Source organism: Seriola lalandi, unplaced genomic scaffold (assembly GCF_002814215.2).
Source record: "Seriola lalandi dorsalis isolate HSWRI2012SDOR001 ecotype SW California unplaced genomic scaffold, Sedor1 jcf7180002054872, whole genome shotgun sequence".
Taxonomy (NCBI): domain Eukaryota; kingdom Metazoa; phylum Chordata; class Actinopteri; order Carangiformes; family Carangidae; genus Seriola; species Seriola lalandi.
Genome location: NW_019525425.1, coordinates 244,762 through 265,576, shown reverse-complemented (window position 1 = coordinate 265,576; position 20,815 = coordinate 244,762). Strand labels below are relative to the sequence as shown.

Genomic DNA, 20,815 nt, shown 5'->3' with positions numbered 1-20,815 from the left:
TTTCCCAATAATTTAGCTCAAAGCAATGCTGTGCCAAAGTGGAGCCTCAAGACAAAGCTTTGTACTTTAGATAAAAATAGAGTTGATGTGTTGTGGGAATCTACTATGGGATTATTTTTCAGGAAGTCCATAAATGACTGTCACACCTTTTCAAAGTCCTTGGGTTTTTCCCATTACAAAATATTTTCCAGCCAGCCTGACAATCTGTCTAACCACTGGCTGAGACATGGTTTTAGTGGGGGTTTCCATAACAAAGCAATTGCATTCTTGAACACACAAATAACAAAATCATATTTTTTTTTCTCCTCCCTCTTTATGTGGCGTACAGTCGGAAATATACCAGATAAAGCAAAAAAAAGTCATAATAGTAAAATTAAGTATTGAAGCGGCTTTTTTAAAAATGAGAATTGTCCACAAGTATTTTGTGTTCCTTTTATGATAGGCTGAACTAATCCAACAACATGTATTTATGATTCAGAGCGACACAAAAAACAGATTTAGAAGCCTGTGAACAAATAAGCCAGCACCTCAGGCTCGTGCGTGCATGTATAGATATGATGTTGTAGTATTGATCACACCGTGTTCTGCTGTGAGTAAAGTAATCTAATCCTGGATTTCCGTTTAAAAGCAACAACAGACGCTTTGTGTGTCAGAGTGTGTCTCAGGTCAGTTTCCTCATCAGCTGTTTAATACTATTAGCTCAGGGTGTCTTACACAGGTGTAAAACCCTGCTTTAAACTCTCCAGGAGTGTTTTCATTAATCTGTGTGGGCAGGTCTCTTTATAGAAAAGAAATACTGCCAGCCTGCAGGTGAATTGTTTCTCCTGATTAAATATAGCAGACTGTGATCCAATACCTAGTAATAGTTTTTTAGGATATATTAGGAGAAATAACCTTAAAACTTAACCTTAACCTAACTTTAAAATAACCTCATTGAACATATCCATTTAGTGTTGTTTTTATGTGTCTTTTTCCATATATCAATGCCTCGTCCACTCAGAAATGGGTTTTGCTTATTGTCACTTCATGTGGATGTTTGACCTTCACTGTGCAGCCTGTGACTGTGTTTTCACATTCATCAGCTGAAGGGGGGAAGTTATTCTGTGCTCACCTTAAATCTCAGTTGAAATTTTTCAATTTTGTGGCGTTGTGGCGTAGTGGTCTATGCAGGCGCCCCAAGTGCATAGCCTACAGTCCTCACTGCAGTTGGCCCCTTTTGCTGCATGTCATTTCCTGTCTCTCTCTACTATCCTGTCCAATGAAGGCACAAATGCCCAAAAAAGAAATACTTCATTTTTTTTTATCTTAAACCAGAAACATTTTTATGTTTCCAGTGGTCTTTCAAAATCCATTTTTTAAAATTTTAATACCAGTTTTACTTAGTAGGCTATAAATGCATAAATACATTGTCAAACAACTGATGTTTCATATTTCGTTTGAGAAATTCTTGTGATGCTGTTGTTTAAATGAGTACAGAGTATGTATTTTTGACCTTTGACCTTTCTGGCATGCGTGGCATTGGTGATTGAGAAATTCCCTTTGGGCTTGTGACATTATCAGTTTGGGCTTGCAATAATGCTGTGAAAATTATTTTTCACAGGAGTAAATTGCGTGACTTGAGAAGTTTCGTGTTTGTGAGTGCAGAATCCCTCTTTGCATTGCAGGCAGGTTGAGCTGTTACATCATGCTGGTTTTCACCTTCTGCACCTTGTTTTTGCCACCGGAGGAGCTACGTGCTCTTAAAACGATCCACTGCGAGAGCAAGTCAAGACACTCTGCTGTCTGACCCTTGTGATGATGCAAGAGATTTTGGGACCGGGGAGGGAGGGCACCCTGCAGCCCTTGGCAAGATCTCTAGGCTGTTTTCCTCTCCCCATTTAGCATATTTAATCTGGTCCGACTTGGTTAACATGGCTGCCAGTTGGAGAAAAATAGAAAGTAAAGAGAGAGATCAAAAGCCTTGTGTGAACTAGACCTGAAGGTTTTCATTAGCAGGTGTATGTTCGTTTTTTTAACCACATCAGCAGGATGTGCTCAAGGGAAGGCAGTGTCAGTATGGTCCAGAAAATTGGATGGATTGTTATGAAATTTGGAGCAGACATTCATGTTCCCCTCAGGATGAGTTGTGATCCTCTAATGTTTCACCTAGTGCCATCACCCGGTCATAATTTGCCCAATACTTTGTTTTATGATCATAAGCCTGCAAAACCAATGGCACTCCCATCTGCCTCAGCTGTACTTTGTATTTAGCGCTAATTACCAACTGTTAGCAGTAGCTTTTAGCTTAAAGCGGACACTGCGTCTTTGTACACTCACAGAGACATTGACTTTATTTCAATCCCTTTGGTTTACCTCCTCATTGCACATATCCATTTAGTGTTATTATGTGTCCTTTATCATATATTATTGCCCCCTCCACTCAGAAATGTGTTTTGCTTTTTGTGACTTCACATGGATGTTTGACCTTCACTGTGCAGAATGATGTATGTGCAGAGTTTGACACTAAAGAACTATTTTCACATTCATCTTCTTAAGGGGGAAGGTTTCTCTGTGTGAAAAACCGAAGGCATCAGTGCAGAAACACTGAGAATGAAGCAGGAGACATTTTGTTCAAACAGTTTCAAAATGAGCAACATTTGCGTATTTACTTTATGTGTTCAGTAGGTTCGGACGTTCAGGTATAATATGAATTTGTGATGAAATTGTACTTTTTTTGTGGAGAAACCATATTTGGAACTAATTATTAGTAATGTTTTCAATATGTTTTAAAACATGCCATTAACTCATTAACATACAAGTAGCCTAGAATACAAAGGCTGTGGTGTATTAGAAATAACCTGCCTCAAGCTCTGCAGCAAAACCTTATCCCTTCATTGCCTCTTTGTCTAGAGGCATCACGACTCAGCTGCATGTTCATCCTCTCGCATGTATCAGCGTCGTACACGACAGTCTTCTTGACTACGAGCGCGTGTGCTCAGTATGTGACGTTGCAAGCTGTGACATCACAGGTTACATATCATCTACGCCACTGCTGTTCCCAGCAGCCAGCTGCGCATCTTGCGCATCCCTGTAAAGTTCACCTCACACAGCCATCGCTGCTGCTCGGCTCACCTTGTTATGCCCTTCCCCTGCAGGGAGCACGAGGAAGAGGAGTGATGGGTGGAGAATGAAAAGATGGGTTGTTGTTGGGGGGAGGAGCAAAGATCAGTTACGTGTGAAGTGACATTGCCGGTTCCTCAGGAGGTGTTAGAAATGTAGTTTACTGGCTATTATGTGGGATTAGTGGCTTGGTTACATTAAGTAAGTCACTGGGAGTAAAGGATCAATCATCAGGCCCATGGTTATTGGCTGTGACATGCTGTATTCTCCTTCAGTGTCTCTGTGTGCTTGTGCTCATGTGTCTTAGCCCTGGCATGCAATTCCCTTCCATCATTGTAATAAATTTCTGTCTCTTCAGCTTGCAGCCTTTAAAGCACAACACCAGCTCTGTCTTTGCTCTCAACTTGAAAAGAAGTGTCTGGGGGGTTGAACAGGCGTTGACAGCAGCCATCGGCAGCAGTGTGCACAGCAGCACTATTGCCCTTACTCAAAACAGCCACCAACAGCTCATTTTTATTCATTCAGTTTCTCCACTTCCCCCAACCTTCACACAGGTCCCCCACAGGCACTGCTAGACTGATTGTTTCTTATCTATTTAGCTCGAGAAATGACAGACTTGTACTGACTCTAACTCCCTAGTCCCTTCCTATCTCTAAACCAAAGAAATCATGGATGTTGGACAGACACAGACTCACACACGCACACACACACACATACACACACACGAATAACATATGGTTGAATTTAGAGCTCTGAATACTGTATGAGGGGGGGTTGACCACCTCCAGTGCTCTTACTGCAGCAGTCTTCAACCTTTGTCCTCAAAACTCAAAGCACTGTTGGTTTTCTCTTCAATCAAGGATCAGATTTATAAATCAGATTTTCCACCTAAGTACAAACACATGAGATTGTCTGTCTAACCATGTACCCATGGTGTAGTTAATGCTAGTGGTGTTAAAATAGACATGTTTCCTGCTCAGTACAAGCAGGGAGGAGAGGAGGCAGTAATGTATGAAGCTGTGTGTAGTGCAATATGTGGTGGTCAAGTTCAGTTGGAAAATCGGTGGATAAGAGTTTATATTTCTGCTGGAACACTGAAAAGAAAGAATAGTTCTGTTTTTTAAATCTCAGTGATCTTGAAGCCGCCACTTCGCCTATGAGACTGTAAAACCTGGTGTGGACACGAACAGTGATTGTCATCTTTCGGTCAGAACATCACACTAATTCTCTCTGTAGAAGAATATTAATAGGCAATACCCTCCAATAGTACCAAAAACAGGGACTGTGTCATTAAGTGCAGTCGTTATGCACTGTGAAATATTACTGCAAGCAAAGATTTTTTAAAAATGTGCTATGTCTAGTGTGAATTACAAATGGAGGCATCATTGTTTTTCCCAGTTTCTGTCTAAAATAGAGGCATGTGCCGTCTGTTATATGAATTCACATCCTGTTCCTATCTGAAACCAGAGAGCAGCTATATGTAACTACATTCATAATGTATCCCAGGTGTAAAATCGTACACTACGTGATTAGATGTCTTCGACGAGCACTAGAAGCGTCACTGTGTCGCTTGTGTTGGCGCAGCTGAGGACACAGTCTAACACGCATGCATACAGCCATCTTCACCTCCATCTCAGCAGCTCACATCATCATCATCTCCCCAGCGGTGATGATGCTGTTGTGAGGCACGTATCCCCATTAGTGTTTGATCAGCAGGTCTGACATGAGGGAAGGAAAAAAGGATATGAGACTGAGGACACGAGAACTGACAATAGTAGTGAGAGAAATAACAGCAAGTTACCTGATAAGCCATGCACGGGCAGATACCTGTCTCCATGACGACGAGCTCAAGGAGGATTTGAAGACATTGTAGGGATGTGTAGGTGAAACTAATGACAGGAAATGTGGCTTGCTGTTAAACTTCCACCGTGTGTCTGTGTGCGTGTGTGTGTGTTTATCTTTGCTTTGCTTTGCTGTGAGAATATTGAGCTGTTTCACAAGTGGGATCAGTCTTTGCTAAGATGACTCATAGAGCACCAATTCTCAGAAAGTCTTATGCTGCATAAACTTCTGTCACAGGCTTAGTCTCTTAAACCCTCCTGCTCTGTCTGTCACAGATCACCCCTCTGTGTGTTACCCCTGGAAAAATACATCTCATTTTGACTTGCTTGATTCCAAATACTTCATTCTTTTAGGCTCTTTAAAAAAAAAAAATGGCTGAACTCAAAAGACCATTTATTCTCTCTCCTACTACAGCAGTGCCAGTGTAAAGACCAGCGTGAACATTTAATCGCTAAAAATGTAAAATGGACTCATCTTGTCCAAGAAGTACATGTACAGTGCGATTATTCTGTATTTTACTTGAGGAAAGACTTCTCCTACTGACCTTAGCTTTCATGGTTTCTATAGTCACGCACTGTGACGTTCCCTGAAAGTTGTTTTTCCTCCCTCAGTCCTTCCTCTGAGGGCCGTGTCTGGCCTTGTTGTGTCAGATTGCTGCCCCCTCTAGGCGTCTGGTTACATCACTGACCGAAGCTGGATGGTGGCAGAACTGGAAATGTTATCAGCAGATAGAGAGTGAGGGAACGACAGCCCAGAGGAATTATTTCTGTGTTTGTGCCTGTGCACATGGATCCATGCCAAGTCTGAAGCTACAAAGGACAACACTTACAGCTTGTTGCTGCCCATGCCTCATCTCTTCCTCCATTTCTGATATTTTATTGCCCTTTCTCCTGCTGCATTTGTCTCCAGCAGTGATGGAGAATCTGATACTGTTAATTTAAAGCCAGGCACTACCACATTGTCATTTGTCAAGACTGAGTAGGAGGGATGTGTATGCTTCTGTTTACTGCAAACTATATGTTGGTGTGTGTACCTTTGTTGTTTTTCCTATATATATTGTCAGATAAGGGCTCAAAGGAGTTCCAAGAAAAATTTGAGGGGTCAAAAGGTGACTAACAGGACGAGTAAGATGTGAAAAATATTTCTGTTGCAAAAAATAATTTGTTTTTCTGACTTTTGTCAAGATTTTATTAGTATTTTTCATCCCCTCTTACCTCAATTCAACAAACCAATCTGAGAAGCAAAAATCAAATCACCTTTTGGTTGATCTGCACAGAACTTAAAGACACACTGCAACCTGCAACAAAGCCTCACAAGCCTTGCTTTGTTTAAGCGATCTAAAAAGGTTGGGGACTATTGCTGTAGAAAGTGTTCAGCCGTTCACCCATTAATAACACAAAAAAATGCCAGGTCTATTCTATTAAAGATCAGTATCAGAGATGTAAAGGTCACCAACACACTCCTGACATTGTTATCTGTGAGCGCTGGTGAGAGGTGATGTTCACACTGCAGTATGATCTGTTATGTGCAACGCAAGGTCAAGCTGATATCTGTGCATTTGTTGTGTGACATGATCATAATTGGAATGGAGAGGTTGCGACCTGGTGATGTTGCAGGTTCACACTTCACATCCTGACAAGGCAAATCACTTCTCTTATTGCAACATTGATGCTATTTAATATGTAATTTACTAAAGAACAGTATCTCTTACATCTTACTGACTCATCCACAAGGCTAAAGTTTCAAATAGATAAATAAAATGACAATATAAACATCTCCATTTTGCCCTTAACAAAAACAGTCTGAGAAAAGAATCTTACAAATCCTGTGAGAAATCTTCTATTTGTTCATCTCTGCAGAGTCGGTGTGCAACACTTGAAATGTTGTTCTTGTTCCCTTCACCGGGGGCTGAGGTCACTTTTGTGTCATTTTAATTGTGATCTTCATTTCAGTACTGAGAACTGTTGAATTGGATTTGACCTCTCTGGAATTTGCCACCTTTAATATTTACACCCACTGCAATACAATTTTGTCAAGCTGACAAACGTTAAAACTGAGCCTTTTTTTTTTTGTTTTGCAGAAAGTGAGTGAGAAAGTTGGAGGAGCAGAAGGAACGAAGCTCGATGAGGACTTCACTGATATGGAAAAGGCAAGCGTAAACTCTATTGAATCTCCCATTATCATTTCGTTCAGAATTACAACCACCACTAAAGATTATTACTAGATTCATTACTAGATAATCAAACCAATCAATCAATCTGAAATATTGTGGATTACCAACAGATCATTGCAGGAGCATATTAAATGATTACACCAAGATTACAGTTGCAGGCAAGTTAATAGGAGATCAAACATTACAAAGATCCAACAGTTTTATTGGATTATATGGGACAAACTTCACCATTTTGTCAAATTCCCCACTTTAATAAGGTCTAGAGGGACTAACTCTTTGCTGTTGCCACCACTGAAACTGAATTTAAACTGGTTGCAAAAGAAATTGGTTTAAAATGGCAACCTGCTTACCTTGAAACTTTTGGTGGTCTCCCACCCACTACTTTACAAAGCAAAAGCTTTACATTATGCTTGCATACCTGGCTGAGAGCTTCCCCAGCTAGAGGGCTAATATTTAAACCATATAAACTAACATTTAAAACATGTTAATACCTTCAGAGTTTGTAGCTCCCTTTGTTTTTGCTTTGTCTTAAAAATCATTTAAATTATTATTTCAGCAAAAATCCTGTTCAAACCCAGAAACTCAGAAATGTTCACCGCAGTTTGTTTGCCTGCAGCGGCATCATGCTGCTGCACTGCCACTAGTTTGTATGAACTGTATTTAATCAAGAATTTCAATGACTCCCATATCTTGGTATCTTATAGTGTTGGTTTGTGCTTCCACAAATGAATTCAAGCCCTGAATAACACATTGCCTGTTTTTTTAAATACATGTATGTACATGTGAGTGCTTATGTATTTTTAGGCATCACCGCATGTTAGTGCATGTGTGTCTTTACATGTGATCCCTTGTCTTTACATATCAGAGGTTCTAATGTGGTGCAGAGAGAGAGGCTGTTGGGAGCTGGCGAGTCTCATCACACTGAAACAAGAGCACAGAAGGGATGCTGACTCTCAGCTCTGCATGTCTTTCTCTCACCATCAGGCTGTAGAACAAAGCAACACTTTTTTGTTTATCTTCTGGGTGGGCAGTGTAAAGATCCATAAATTGTTTTATGGCTGTTATATTCATCTCACTCTCTCCTGCAGTCTTTCGGCCCTCACCTGTTTTTTTTGTTAAGACCCACAGAACTGTTATTTCTGTACTTTCTGTGTCTCCTTCCACATTTTGTTTGTTTACATTGTGGTTTACAGAAGATGGACACCACCGCTCGGGCAGTGCTGGACATCATGACCAAGACCACTGAGTATCTGCAGCCAAACCCAGGTGACATAAACTAGCTGCGCAGGAAGCTAGCATGAATCTTTTAGCCCAAATGCCAGTCGTTCAAGAGTCAATGTTACGATTATTAAAAAATATATTGAAAAAATATGATATATCATAAGCATAAACATATCATAAAACCACACTGACACACAGAAACATAGATATACAGTCGTATAGAAGTACACAAATACACATTAGGCCAAGTCAATTATTAAATACTGTTGATTGACTTTCAAAATAATATGATTTTTTCATTTTATCATCACAATTATTTTGGTCATATTCATTATTCCCAGTAAACTCATGTTAAAAATTAACCAAACTGATTGTATTAATTTAACACATTTTACACATATGAGGGATTCAGTCTGCCCAGTTTGTCCATTACATAAAGGAGGAGATAATAATGATCTTAACATCTATTGTGGTCAACTTTCAACTCAAGACAAGAACATGAAAAGACTGCTTTTAGATTTTGTGCTCCAAACTCATGGAGTAACCAACAATGCACTTTAAATGTTAATTCCCTAATAACACTGGGACAATTTAGAAATATGCTTTTAAATCTTTTAAATCCTAATGTCTTTGAGTGTAATTGTTTTAATTAGGAGCTGATTATTGTATTTTTGGTGTTTGGTTTGTTTTCTTTCTATAATCTCAGCATCATTGAAAATGAGGGTCATACAGTGTACGTCTGAGAAAATAAAAGGCTGTTGATGACGATGATGGATGCAAAACAGTAGATCATATTTTATTAATTTGAACACCAGTATACTTTTATGTGATTTGACATATACAGTATTCACCATATCTGTGACATACTAGAAAATATCCCTACTAAATAATTATTTCAACCATGTTGATCAACCCTAATTCATATACATAAAAAACAGACAGTTAACATTTATTATTGCATTATTAATAGTAACAGCCACATTAAAATCTATTTTAAAAAGTTGTATTAATTGCTGTGTTAGTAATTCTTCAAGTCCATTATTCTTGTAAATTCCATAATTTAATTATCTTGATAATAAGTCTTTTTTGTGCATTTTATTTTGGTAGTCTGTTTTGACTCTTAACTATATCCCTCGACATGATGTTTTTCCTGGAGACTTATTGGCCTTTTACACATTTGAATTTTCCATAATAGTAAATAACTGAATATTCTCGCCCATGTTGTACTTCTAGTGGCCATGTAATCACAGTGGGAGCTGGTTAGACAGAATGAAACTCACAGCTCTCCAAATGAACTCCAAACAACAAATTACAGTCAAGCATTTTAATAAGATTCACTTTGGTACCTCAGGCATTGTGTTATCTGACTACAAAATTTAAGACATAGACAAACACATGGCCCTGGAAGTGTTTAGTTTCATTAGTGCCTTGTCTTTATAGCCACCAGAGCCAAGATGAGCATGATGAACTCCATGTCACGTATGCGGGGCCAGGAGAAGGGACCGGGCTACACACAGACCGAGACCATCCTGGGAGAGTCCATGCAGAGGTTTGGCAGGGAGCTCGGGGAGGAGTCTAACTTCGGTGAGCTGCAGCACATTAAAGCTTCTCCCAGAAAGTGGAGAAACACTTTTATAGGCTTCACAGGAACAAAGTGGCATAATTTTATTCCCTCAAGGACGTAGCAACAATGTTATGAAAAATGCATGAGCTTATTTTCCAGACAAGATGCCTGAAGTTTCCTTTGTTATTCACAAGTGAAGGCATTAAAATGTTGTTTAAAGAGAAAAAGCTGTCTTCACAATCTGCTGTAGATTGTAATGACATAGTGTTACTGGAGATGAACCATACACTGAAATAGAAATGAGCGTGATACATTTGTTTTTATTGTCGAAATGTCTTTTTTTCAGGCCTTGCTCTGATTGACGCTGGGGAAGCCATGCGTGAGCTGGGAGAGGTTAAGGATGCTCTGGACATGGAGGTCAAGCAGAACTTCATTGATCCACTGCAGAACCTCCATGAAAAAGATCTCAAGGAGATTCAGGTACGAGTGCAGAACTTTGGAAAAAAAAAAAACAATAGTCAAAGTCATCTGTAGGTCAAGGATTCAGATTTACTGTCTGATCTTGTTTTGCAGCATCACCTGAAGAAAATGGAGGGTCGCCGTCTGGACTTTGATTATAAGAAGAAACGTCAGGGCAAAGTCACAGACGACGAGATCAAACAGGCACTTGAGAAGTTCGACGACTCCAAGGAGATTGCCGAGCAGAGCATGTTCAACTTGTTGGAGAGTGATGTAAGCGTTAGCAGTTTCCCTGCCTGGTGGTGAATAGATGTATTCCCCATTGAAAGTTGGTCATTTAGTATTTTTTTTCTTACATTTTCTAGGTTTTTGAGTTGTACAATCACATCTATTACTCGCCCATCTCTACTTTTCCACTTTTGCTGTATCCAGCTACTACATCCATTCCCATTACCCTCTTGTGCTCCTCAAACCATTGAACTAAATTGGGGTCATGACCCCATAACATACTGGCTGAAACCCCCCATCTTTTCTATGATGTCAGCTCCTGCTTTTTGTGGACAAAGTATTACATTACAAATGTAGTCAATTCTGCTGTATATGGCTGTATGTAAATCTCCTACCAGACCTCCATGGTATCCACCCCTGTGTTTATGTGATCCTTACTCAACCAGATGTCACCTTAGGGCATATACTATACTTCTATCAATCAATTCAAATATTGGTTATTCCATCAAAAGAAAATTAAGCAGTATTTTTCAGTTTTATGATATTTCATTGACTAAACATTTAATTGAAAAAATAATTGAGATATTAATCAGTAATAACAACAATGCACCCCAAGCTTAAATGACTAAGTCGGAGTTTTAAGTAACAATCATCAGCCAGTGGTGTCGATGTCTAGCATCTTCTGTGCTTCTTCTGTGTGCATCAACAGATTGAGCAGGTGAGCCAGCTCTCTGCGTTGGTCCACGCTCAGGTGGAGTACCACAGCCGGGCTGCTGAGATCCTCACACAGCTCTCCAGTAAGATAGACGAACGGTCAGTGCTGACACTTTCAATTATTTTTGAAACTATTATTCACCAACTATTGCCAAAGGAATAGAATGCGATTCATGTTAATCACTGTTATTTGTGCATTGATGAATTCTGTGTTTTCCACTCTGCAGGATAAGGGACACTTCTAACAAACCGAGGAAAGACTACATGCCTAAACCACGTACGTCTCTGGACTTCTCCATCAGCGAGAACCACAATGGAGGCATCCACAGTGCTCGATCTCCAGGTGAGACCCAGAATATAAACCTCTCGGTTCAGAAACATGTCCAGAACCTAGTCCTGGTTGTGTATGAACACTGTACTCTTACTGGTGAATCTCACAAGTTCCTGTTTCGACTGATGTGAAGACAGAACAGTAAAATTTGTAGTATTTCCCTTTAAAGGATAGTTTCTGGGCTAGTTTCTAATAATTCATGTTTTTCTTTCCTTTAACAACCCTCTCTATGTTTTTCATTTTCACTATAAATTCTCAAATAAAAGCCAATGATGGTCAAAAAGGCATACATTAAAAGGTACATATATTAAAATGCATTGCATGGTAAAGTTAGAGTAAATTATACTTTTATAAAGCATATTTAATCGACATTTATTCATACTTGCGATGTCAGTACTCCCACTGATTCATTTTGGTCAATTTCAATTTAATTACTTAATATCAAGCTACAGAAACACAACATTTACTGCAGATGTTTCACAATAAAAGTCCTCCAGGAAAGAGAACAGATTAAGTCTACTCACATACCAGAAGCCTTTTAATGAGAAACATACTGTATGTGGTCTTTTTTTAAGACATGCTTGTGCACAGTATCAAATACAAGTAGTATAAGCATTAAAACCCAAATATACACATAGACTTCATACATTAGTTCCACATTAAAGAAAAAAAATTCTAACTGGTCTTTCTTACAAACATTTTAGAATAATTTGGTTCAAATAAAAACATGGAAAAATGTTTTAGAATTTATGGTACCTTTATTGTTTGCTAATTTTATCTTTCTTTTTCCCAGCTCTTTTCCCAACATTTCAGTTATTACCTGTAGTGAACAGATTATCCACCAATCCAGAATTTATAAATACAACTTCTCACTTTTCTCTTTCCCCTTATGATTTTTGTTTATTTGTCTAGGGGCGAGGTCTCCAGGTGAGCCAGGTCAAACTTGTGTTTTTGTGGGATTTTTTTTCTGCCAATATGTTTCTGTTTGTATGGTCACCAATTAATTTCTTCAGCAACATCCTGCCATTTCCACTCCTGCTGTTTCCTTTCCCCTTCCCTCGTGGTTTTTCCTCTTCCTCTTTGCAGCAAGGTCTCCAGGTGAGACAAAAGTGAACCCCAGAGAGATACAACTATATCTCCTCCATCACCTCATCTTTCTTGTTTGGTCTTTTTTTGTTGTTTTTGTTTTTTTGAAACAATGATACAAATAGCAGAAAAACAAGTGCCGTCCGCTCACTGTACAAAGAATGCAGACCGACAATGCCAATGAAAAGCCAGCAGACGAGCATTTGCTATTTCTGTTTTGTTCGCGTGTCAATCCTCCGATCTGTCTTATCCTCCTATTTCTTTGTCTGTCTCTGCCTCTCCGCCTCTCTTTCACTTTATTGTCCAACCTGTGTTTTTCTTGCTTTGTTGTTCATTCACTTCACTGCGCCCACTCTACTTATCCATCAGCTCATCATTTACCCATCTAAAAATGCTATTGCTGAAATTGTATTTTTTCACCTTTGTTTTCTCCTTTTCCCTTTGCAGCAAGATCTCCAGGTGAGCAAGAGTGACTTGGGAAGAGATGCAAAATCTCTCTATCACTTTTATTTTTATTGTTCTTTAAATTGACTTTTGTGGAAGTGTTTTTTTGTTGTCTGCATTTTTTGTTTGCAGTGCAGGTCATCTGCAGTGCTGTTTCTGTCTAACCCCTGGATACTCTTTTGTTTAAAATCAAATGTCTCATCTTTGTTTTTATGTTAAAGGAAGAGTCTGACATTTTGGGAAATGCACTTATTCATTTGGACTTGCATAAGAAGACTGATACCTTTCTCGTGTCTGGATGCTAAACATGAAGCAACAGCCAACAGTCAGTTAGCTAAGCAGTTAGCTTTGCATTAATACTAAAAGCAGGGTGGAATAGCTAGCTTGTCCAAAAGCAATATAATTTGTCCACCTGGACCTCTAAAGCTCACTCATGAATTATTTTTATGTGGTTATGTGCCGGACCATCTCTTGACCTGGAGTAGTAACTAGCTGCCTGACAACTGCTCAGAGGAAAAATATTGTCCCCATCAAACAGTGAATTGCTGTTTTTACACTTTGGTTTTTATACCTTGTTTGTAAGCTGTACAGGTACTGATAGGCAGAGCCAGGTTAGCCAACCGTACATTAACCAAATCAACCTTGACTCTTGTAAAACCAAATCTATAGTTTGAAGATGCTTCCCATCAAATATAAATAACGTTTTTGTTGCATGTCCAACTTACTTTTCCTGTGCAGTCTCCTTAGCTTCATTGTAGTGCAGTAAGACGAAATGGACTCATTACTACCCCCTGAGGCTGATGGGCAGAAACCACCAACTGGTACTTTGAAGTTGTAGTGAGCATCTCTTCCCCCAACGGCGACAAGGGGCAGTAATGAACCCATTTCTCATACGAAAACAAACTTAAACAAACAACACAAAGATTCAGGGAAAGTGTTTTCACACAGTAGCTGAGCTTTACAAGAGAGAGGACTAGCCAGGACTTTGGAGTCCCAGGGATAATGTGCATACTTCCCAAAATTATTAAACTATTCCTTTAAACACTGCCTACCTTGTTATAATTGTGCAGTCACTGATGGTCATGTTTTGTGTCTCTCTTTGTCTCCTCCTCTCTGCTTCCTCCTCTTTCCCCCTTTCAGCCAGGTCTCCAGGTGAGCCTTTCACAAGCTTTTCTTGTGATCATTGTGCCTCTGATTTATATGCAGCATGTTATCTCCACTTCTAGCCTCTCTTCTTAAGCCCAGTTTATACTGCATTGAATTGATGCTGTAGGTATGGTGTAGGTGAGGCTTAACCTGATGTGCACCTCCTTTGAAATTTAACTACATATTGCAACGATGCAGACTGTAACAACTGTGATTGGTCCACCTGGTAACATGTGTTGTGCATGTCTCTCAGTGGTCGCACAGCACAGAAAACTCACCCTTCTTCAGACTCAATCAGTTCAATGGTCGTAAACACCATCTCCTCCAACATGATCCATTCTGTTTCAGATATACATAGCTTCAAGTACACACAAATGGACATAAACTCGACCACCGATCAGGATTTAGGCGGTGTAATTGTAGAGCAACAAATGCTCACAATGGCGTAAGCCACTTGTGTAGGCTACAGCGTAGACTCTGAGTCAATCCCATGCAGAAGTATAAACCAGGCTTTACTCTCCTTTTCTTCTCTTAACTCTCTAACTGTCTTCCTTATCTCCAGCCCCGATGGACCAGCCCTGCTGTCGTGCACTGTACGATTTTGACCCTGAGAACGAAGGGGAGCTAGGTTTCAAGGAAGGCGATATCATCACCCTGACCAATAAGATCGATGAAAACTGGTACGAGGGGATGCTGCACGGCAACTCCGGCTTCTTCCCAATCAACTACGTGGATATCCTGGTGCCGCTGCCCCACTAGGACGTCACGATTACTAGATATGTCTGCAACAGTGGCAAAACAAATCCTGGCCTCCAGTTCCTCCCCCCTGTATTCCCAGTAACCTTTTCCTCAACATTCCTACTAACCACCTGCGCTCCACTTTAAAGGAGTCAAAACGGCAACAACATAATAACGAATGAAGATATGAACAAGATTGATGACGAATTAAAGCAAGTCTACACCAGTTGATCGTAAAAACTTTAAATGAGGAAAATCAGCATTGATGTCGTTGCTTCCCCTTATCCCAGGAGGTACCTTCAAGCTTCCATAGTCATCTGGTCCATTTCTGTCCCGGCTTTTGTCTCGGTTTAAGTTGGCTGTCAGTCCGTCATGAGTTTATTAGAACAGCTTTGCAAAATCACATTTTCTCTCATTCACTGTATTATGTGGCAAACTCTACAGTAGATAGAAACCTTTTTCTCACATACTAGGAAAAAAAATGGTCCACGTGCTTCATGTTTGTTAGACTCTAGGTCAAGCATGGTTTCAAGTGTTAAACATTTTATCTTATTAAAAAAAAAAGATATGTTGAACTGATTTTGCTTTGTTTGAAATATTCCTCGTTTTTTAACTGTAGTCTCTTGGCATGCTTGGGCCGTTTCTGGAGAAACCACGTCCCTGTCATGCTCTAAAAAGTCTGTCCAAAGGACGTCCTCACATTTTAACTATTCAGAGTTTCTAGACAGATTCATCTAGTTGATAACTTACAACAGACATTACTCATTGTACTTTTAATTTTTTTATGTAACATGTGCGCGTGATTGGTCATATGTGATTTAGATACCAAAGTTACCTACAGAAACCAGAATCAACTCCAACAGCAAGGTGTCAGTAAATCTGTTCAATGCAACAGCGTGAAGCTTGCAATCTTTAGTTCTTTGGTATTTTTATCAAGGGGGAGTGAAACTGTATTCTTAAGTATGTGACATTACTTATCTGAGCCAGTGATTAGTGAAGTGATGACATGATTTGCAAAAACACAAGTTGTCAAGTTTAAACTGTCTGAAGTGATGTAAGAAAACTATGGTGAATAAATTGCAATCCTCCAATGTGTATTTTATCAGCAACTTGTGTGAAAAATGGTTGATGTATTGTGATATAATAACTTAAGATTTAACTGCTCACTGGGGCAATTGTTTTCTCTGGAGGTGAAGGTGTAGCTCTTTTTGCTGCAGCCCTACTAGTCCGATTAGTATACTGTAGTCGTAGCTGTCTATAAGCCATTGATGAAGAAAAAACTAGACGTAGCCAGCAACAGTACTCTTTGAAATACTTTCCAACAAGGACAAAGGAGTGTGTAAATGGCAGAGTGGAATGAGAGATCATTTCTTTTTGTCTCAGTGGAAATGTTTTTATTAATTGAAATGATGCAACTTACACTAAACATCCCTTTTTTTCATGATGATACGGACAAAAAGCCGCTGGTTTTCTTTATACATGTCATGTCAGACCTCAGAAAAATTGTTAGATACTCTACATGATGTTTAATTTTCCCTAACCAGCTATTTGCTTGTATGCAGTATTGTGTGGGATTAGTTTCCGTTCTCTAACTGATGTATTGATAATCTAGAAATCAAACCAGCCTCAGTTATTACATGTTTTAGTCAGCTGAGCTGTGAAGTGCCATAGTGCACACATTATCCCTGAGGTTTTATTCTCTGCAATGTCGACAATGTATTTACCCTCCTGCATGAAGATCTGTGCAGCGGTAACACTATTTTTCACCCATCTTGTTGTAATGTTGTGCGTGTATTTTGGGGGAGGGATGCCTGTTTGGGTTTGTGTATTGTACATGTAATGCACAGGGACAGGGTTGCAGAGGACCTCTGATGCAGAGGTATTTAAAATATACTGTCTCTGACAGTGTTCAACATTAAAAACAAACATGAATGTCTCTTTAATCAAAGGACCAATTCATTATATATCCAGTAGAATTACAATACTGATGCAAAATCAACTGATAACCCACATTAAAGTGTTGCTTTATTTTTTTTAAGGGAAGCACAACTTTAGCAGACAGTATACTTTGTTGGCTGTGGAAGAATAACAGTACAGTTTGAAGAGGTCATGTATTTATTTATTTTTTTTAAAGGTGATCTAATTCTTTCCTTCTTTTTCTCTTTCACTGTTTTTTAACAATCGTGTGTATCTTTGCCCTCAATGAGGACTGTACAGCTTTTCTGTGTTTTGTTTTCACCTTGTGTGTATAGTCGCGCATCTACAGTAACGTATCTTATTTTTGTAACTGTGACAAAAGTATACACATACAGTATAGATGTATATATACAGTATATTATCCAGAAGCAATGTGAAAGGAGGGATTCTCTGTGCTGCACATGATTGTCTTTGGATTGTTTTGTTTTTGTTTTCTTTTATTCTTGCACTGGATTCTAAGACTGTATGCTTGATGTAAAGAAAAAAATGTGATAAGTGAGTGTAATTTATTCAAATAAAAACCAAAAAGTGGTTTTGAAGTAATTACTTTTCATTCATACACACACCCTTAGGATTTTAATTCAAGCTAAGCTTTAAGTAAGGTGTAGGTAGAAAAAGCAGCAAATTTAAAAAAATTAATTTAGACCTAGGCTGAAGATAAAATTGTTTGATATCTTGCTAAGCAGTTATTTCACTTCACTACACTTCTGTAGTTGTTATTTTTCATTACATGGAGAAGGCACAGTGAGACTTGGCTCAGCAAATAGAAGGAGATAGATGCATTATTTATTTTCCTGGTAGATGTTATCATGTCCTCTTGCAAGAATCCAAGCCAGAAAAAGTAGGTCAGGTAGGAAAATGTCATTTGTACCTTCAAGATGACTGAAATGTCTTAATAATCCTGTTAGCACAACATTATCAAAGTCATGACAACAGCCTCAAGCATCTTAGAGGCTCCACAAGATATGAAATATATGCATGTGTAGCACAATGCCAACTTTGTACAACCTATACAAATAAAGAATTATAGTATAGCTGTTATACCAGCTGCTATCGGCAGTGGTGCAAATTAAGCTCAATACTTAAGGACAAGCACAAACAAATTGTACTCAAGTGTTTATGTTTCAACAACTTTTCTCCACTGCATAGACATATTGTACTTCATACTCCACTACAAGGGCGTAGGTTTGCTAATGGTCAGTAGGGACATGTCCCAACTAATATTTTGGAAAGAATTTTCCCTACCAATATTTGAGTAAACTTATTCACACTATGTTTGGAGTGAAGTCATATTAGATCATTCAAATATGTCCTCCAAGAGGCTACGTCTCCAAGACAACCGAATAAGGCATGCAAGCATTTGATTGACTGAAAGGACCAGGACTATCCGAGGGCTCATGTCAGGTGAAAATATCGCAGTGGTACCTAAGGTCACCAGAAAAATGTCAACTGATGTTGTTTAACCATGTTAGATAGAATTAACTAGCAAGCTAACCCTAGCTTCTCTTCTGAATGCTAGCAGAAAGATTTCTCGCAGGAGTAAACATAAAATGGTATGAGTTTTATTTCAGTCGAAGAATCCAATGAAAATGTCAACATGAATAATAAGGCTTTTTTTAAACCTTACTGTACTATGACATTTTTTGTTTTTATGCATTACTGTAATATGACTTTTTTGACATTTTTTTGCTTTACTATATATTATGATGTTTCTATGCCATACTAAATGAAAACATTTTTGACATTTTTATGCCTTACTATGGTAAGATGTTTTATACTTTATTATACTATGACGTTTTTTTTACGTTTTTATGTCATAATATACTATGATGTTTTCTTAAGTTTTTATGCCTTCCTATACAATGATGTTTTTTGAAATTTTTATGCCTTACTAACTGATGAAGTCTTTTGACATTTTTTTCCCTTACTATGGAAAGAGGTTTCTATACTTTATTATACTATGATGTTTTTTTGTGTTTTTATGCCTTACTATACTATGACGTTTTATGCTTTATTATACTATGACATTTTTGACGTTTCTATGCCATATTATACTATGACATTTTTAAGCCTTACTGTACTATTACGTTTTATGCCTTTCTATACTATGATGTTTTTTGACATTTTTTTTGCCATAATATATACCATGACGTTTTTTGACGTGTTTATGCCTTACTATACAATGACATTTTGTGCTTTATTATGCTGTGATGTTTTTTGACATCTCTATAGCTTACTATACTATGACAGTTTTTTGACCTTTTTATTCCATACTATTTGATGACATTTTTGATCTTTATATACTTCATTATAAAATGGCGTTTCTTTCGATTTTTATGCCTCACGATACTATGATGTGTTTATGCCATACTATACTATGACATTTTTTGGCATTTTCATGACATACTATTATTTGGCATTTTCAGGGCGTGCATAAAAGGATTTTGTGATAGGGCAGTTTGTGGTAAAATGGTTAAAACAGCCACCTCACACTCAGAAAGTTGCGTGTTCAATTCCCAGTCAGGTGCTTTCATGTCATATACCTTTTTTTTTAAAATTTCACCCCACACTATACTGTTACGTCTTTTGGCATTTTTCTACCATAGTATACTTTGACGTTTTTTAAGTATTTTCATGCCTTACTATACTATGTCGTTTGATGCCTGACAATACTATGATGTTTTTATGACCATTTATGCATTAACATACTATGATGTATTTTTGCCATTTTATGCCATACTATACTATGACGTTTTTTTGTCATTTTTATACTTAATTATATTATTTCGTCTCATGCCTGACCATACTATGACGATTTTATGACCATTTATGCCTTGATATACTATTTTGTATTTTTGATGTTTTATGCCATACTATACTATGACGTTTTTTGGCATTTTTATGCTTAATTATATTATTTCGTCTCATGCCTGACCACACTATGACGTTTTTATGTGCATTTATGCCTTAATATACTATTTTGTATTTTTGACATTTTATGCCATAGTATACTATGACGTTTTTGTCATTTTTATGCTTAATTATATCATTTCGTCTCATACCTGACCATACTATGATGTTATTATATGCATTTATGCCTTAATATACTATTTTGTATTTTTGACATTTTATGCCATACTATACTATGACATTTTTGGGCATTTTCTGCCATACTATACTTTGACGTTTTTTAGCATTTTTCTGCCTTACTATACTATGTCGTTTGATGCCTGACCATACTATGACCATTTTATGACCATTTATGCCGTAATATACTATGACGTATTTGTGACATTTTATGCCATACTATACTATGACTTTTTTTGGCATTTTTCTCCACACTATACTTTGACGTATTTTAGCGTTTTTCTGCCTTACTATACTATTTCGTTTGATAACTGACCATACTATGACGATTTTATGACCATTTATGCCTTAATATACTATGACGTATTTGTAACCTTTTATGCCTTACTATACTATGACTTTTTTGGGCATTTTCTGCCATACCATACTATGAAGTTTTTGGCATTTTTATGCTTAATTATATTATTTCGTCTCATGCCTGACCATACTATGACCTTTTTATGTGCATTTATGCCTTAATATACCATTTTGTATTTTTGACATTTTATGCCATAGTATACTATGACTTTTTTTGGTATTTTTCGCCATACTATGCTTTGACGTTTTTTAGCATTTTTATGCCTTACTATACTATGTCGTTTGATGCCTGACCATACTGTGATGTTTTTATGACCACTTATGCCTGAATAAACTATGATGTATTTTT

At 38.0% G+C, this 20,815-nt stretch overlaps 1 protein-coding gene across 3 annotated transcripts in view; it reads left to right on the top strand.

The window, feature by feature from the left end:
• sh3gl2a (SH3 domain containing GRB2 like 2a, endophilin A1) overlaps positions 1-17,554 on the top strand; it is a 36,041-nt gene extending 18,487 nt beyond the window's left edge. The window contains exons 2-10 of one of the 3 annotated variants that reach the window (XM_087179825.1): positions 7,022-7,090; positions 8,308-8,380; positions 9,776-9,919; positions 10,246-10,379; positions 10,473-10,631; positions 11,296-11,399; positions 11,528-11,643; positions 12,544-12,558; positions 13,165-14,229. In XM_087179825.1, the coding sequence (XP_087035951.1) occupies positions 7,022-7,090; positions 8,308-8,380; positions 9,776-9,919; positions 10,246-10,379; positions 10,473-10,631; positions 11,296-11,399; positions 11,528-11,643; positions 12,544-12,558; positions 13,165-13,190 (840 nt within the window). In that variant the 3' untranslated portion in view covers positions 13,191-14,229. Of the gene's footprint in view, positions 1-7,021; positions 7,091-8,307; positions 8,381-9,775; positions 9,920-10,245; positions 10,380-10,472; positions 10,632-11,295; positions 11,400-11,527; positions 11,644-12,543; positions 14,230-14,869 lie in introns of those variants that run through there. The other 2 variants (XM_023428244.2, XM_023428246.2) reach the window with 2 other exon arrangements.
• Positions 17,555-20,815: the final 3,261 nt, after the last annotated feature.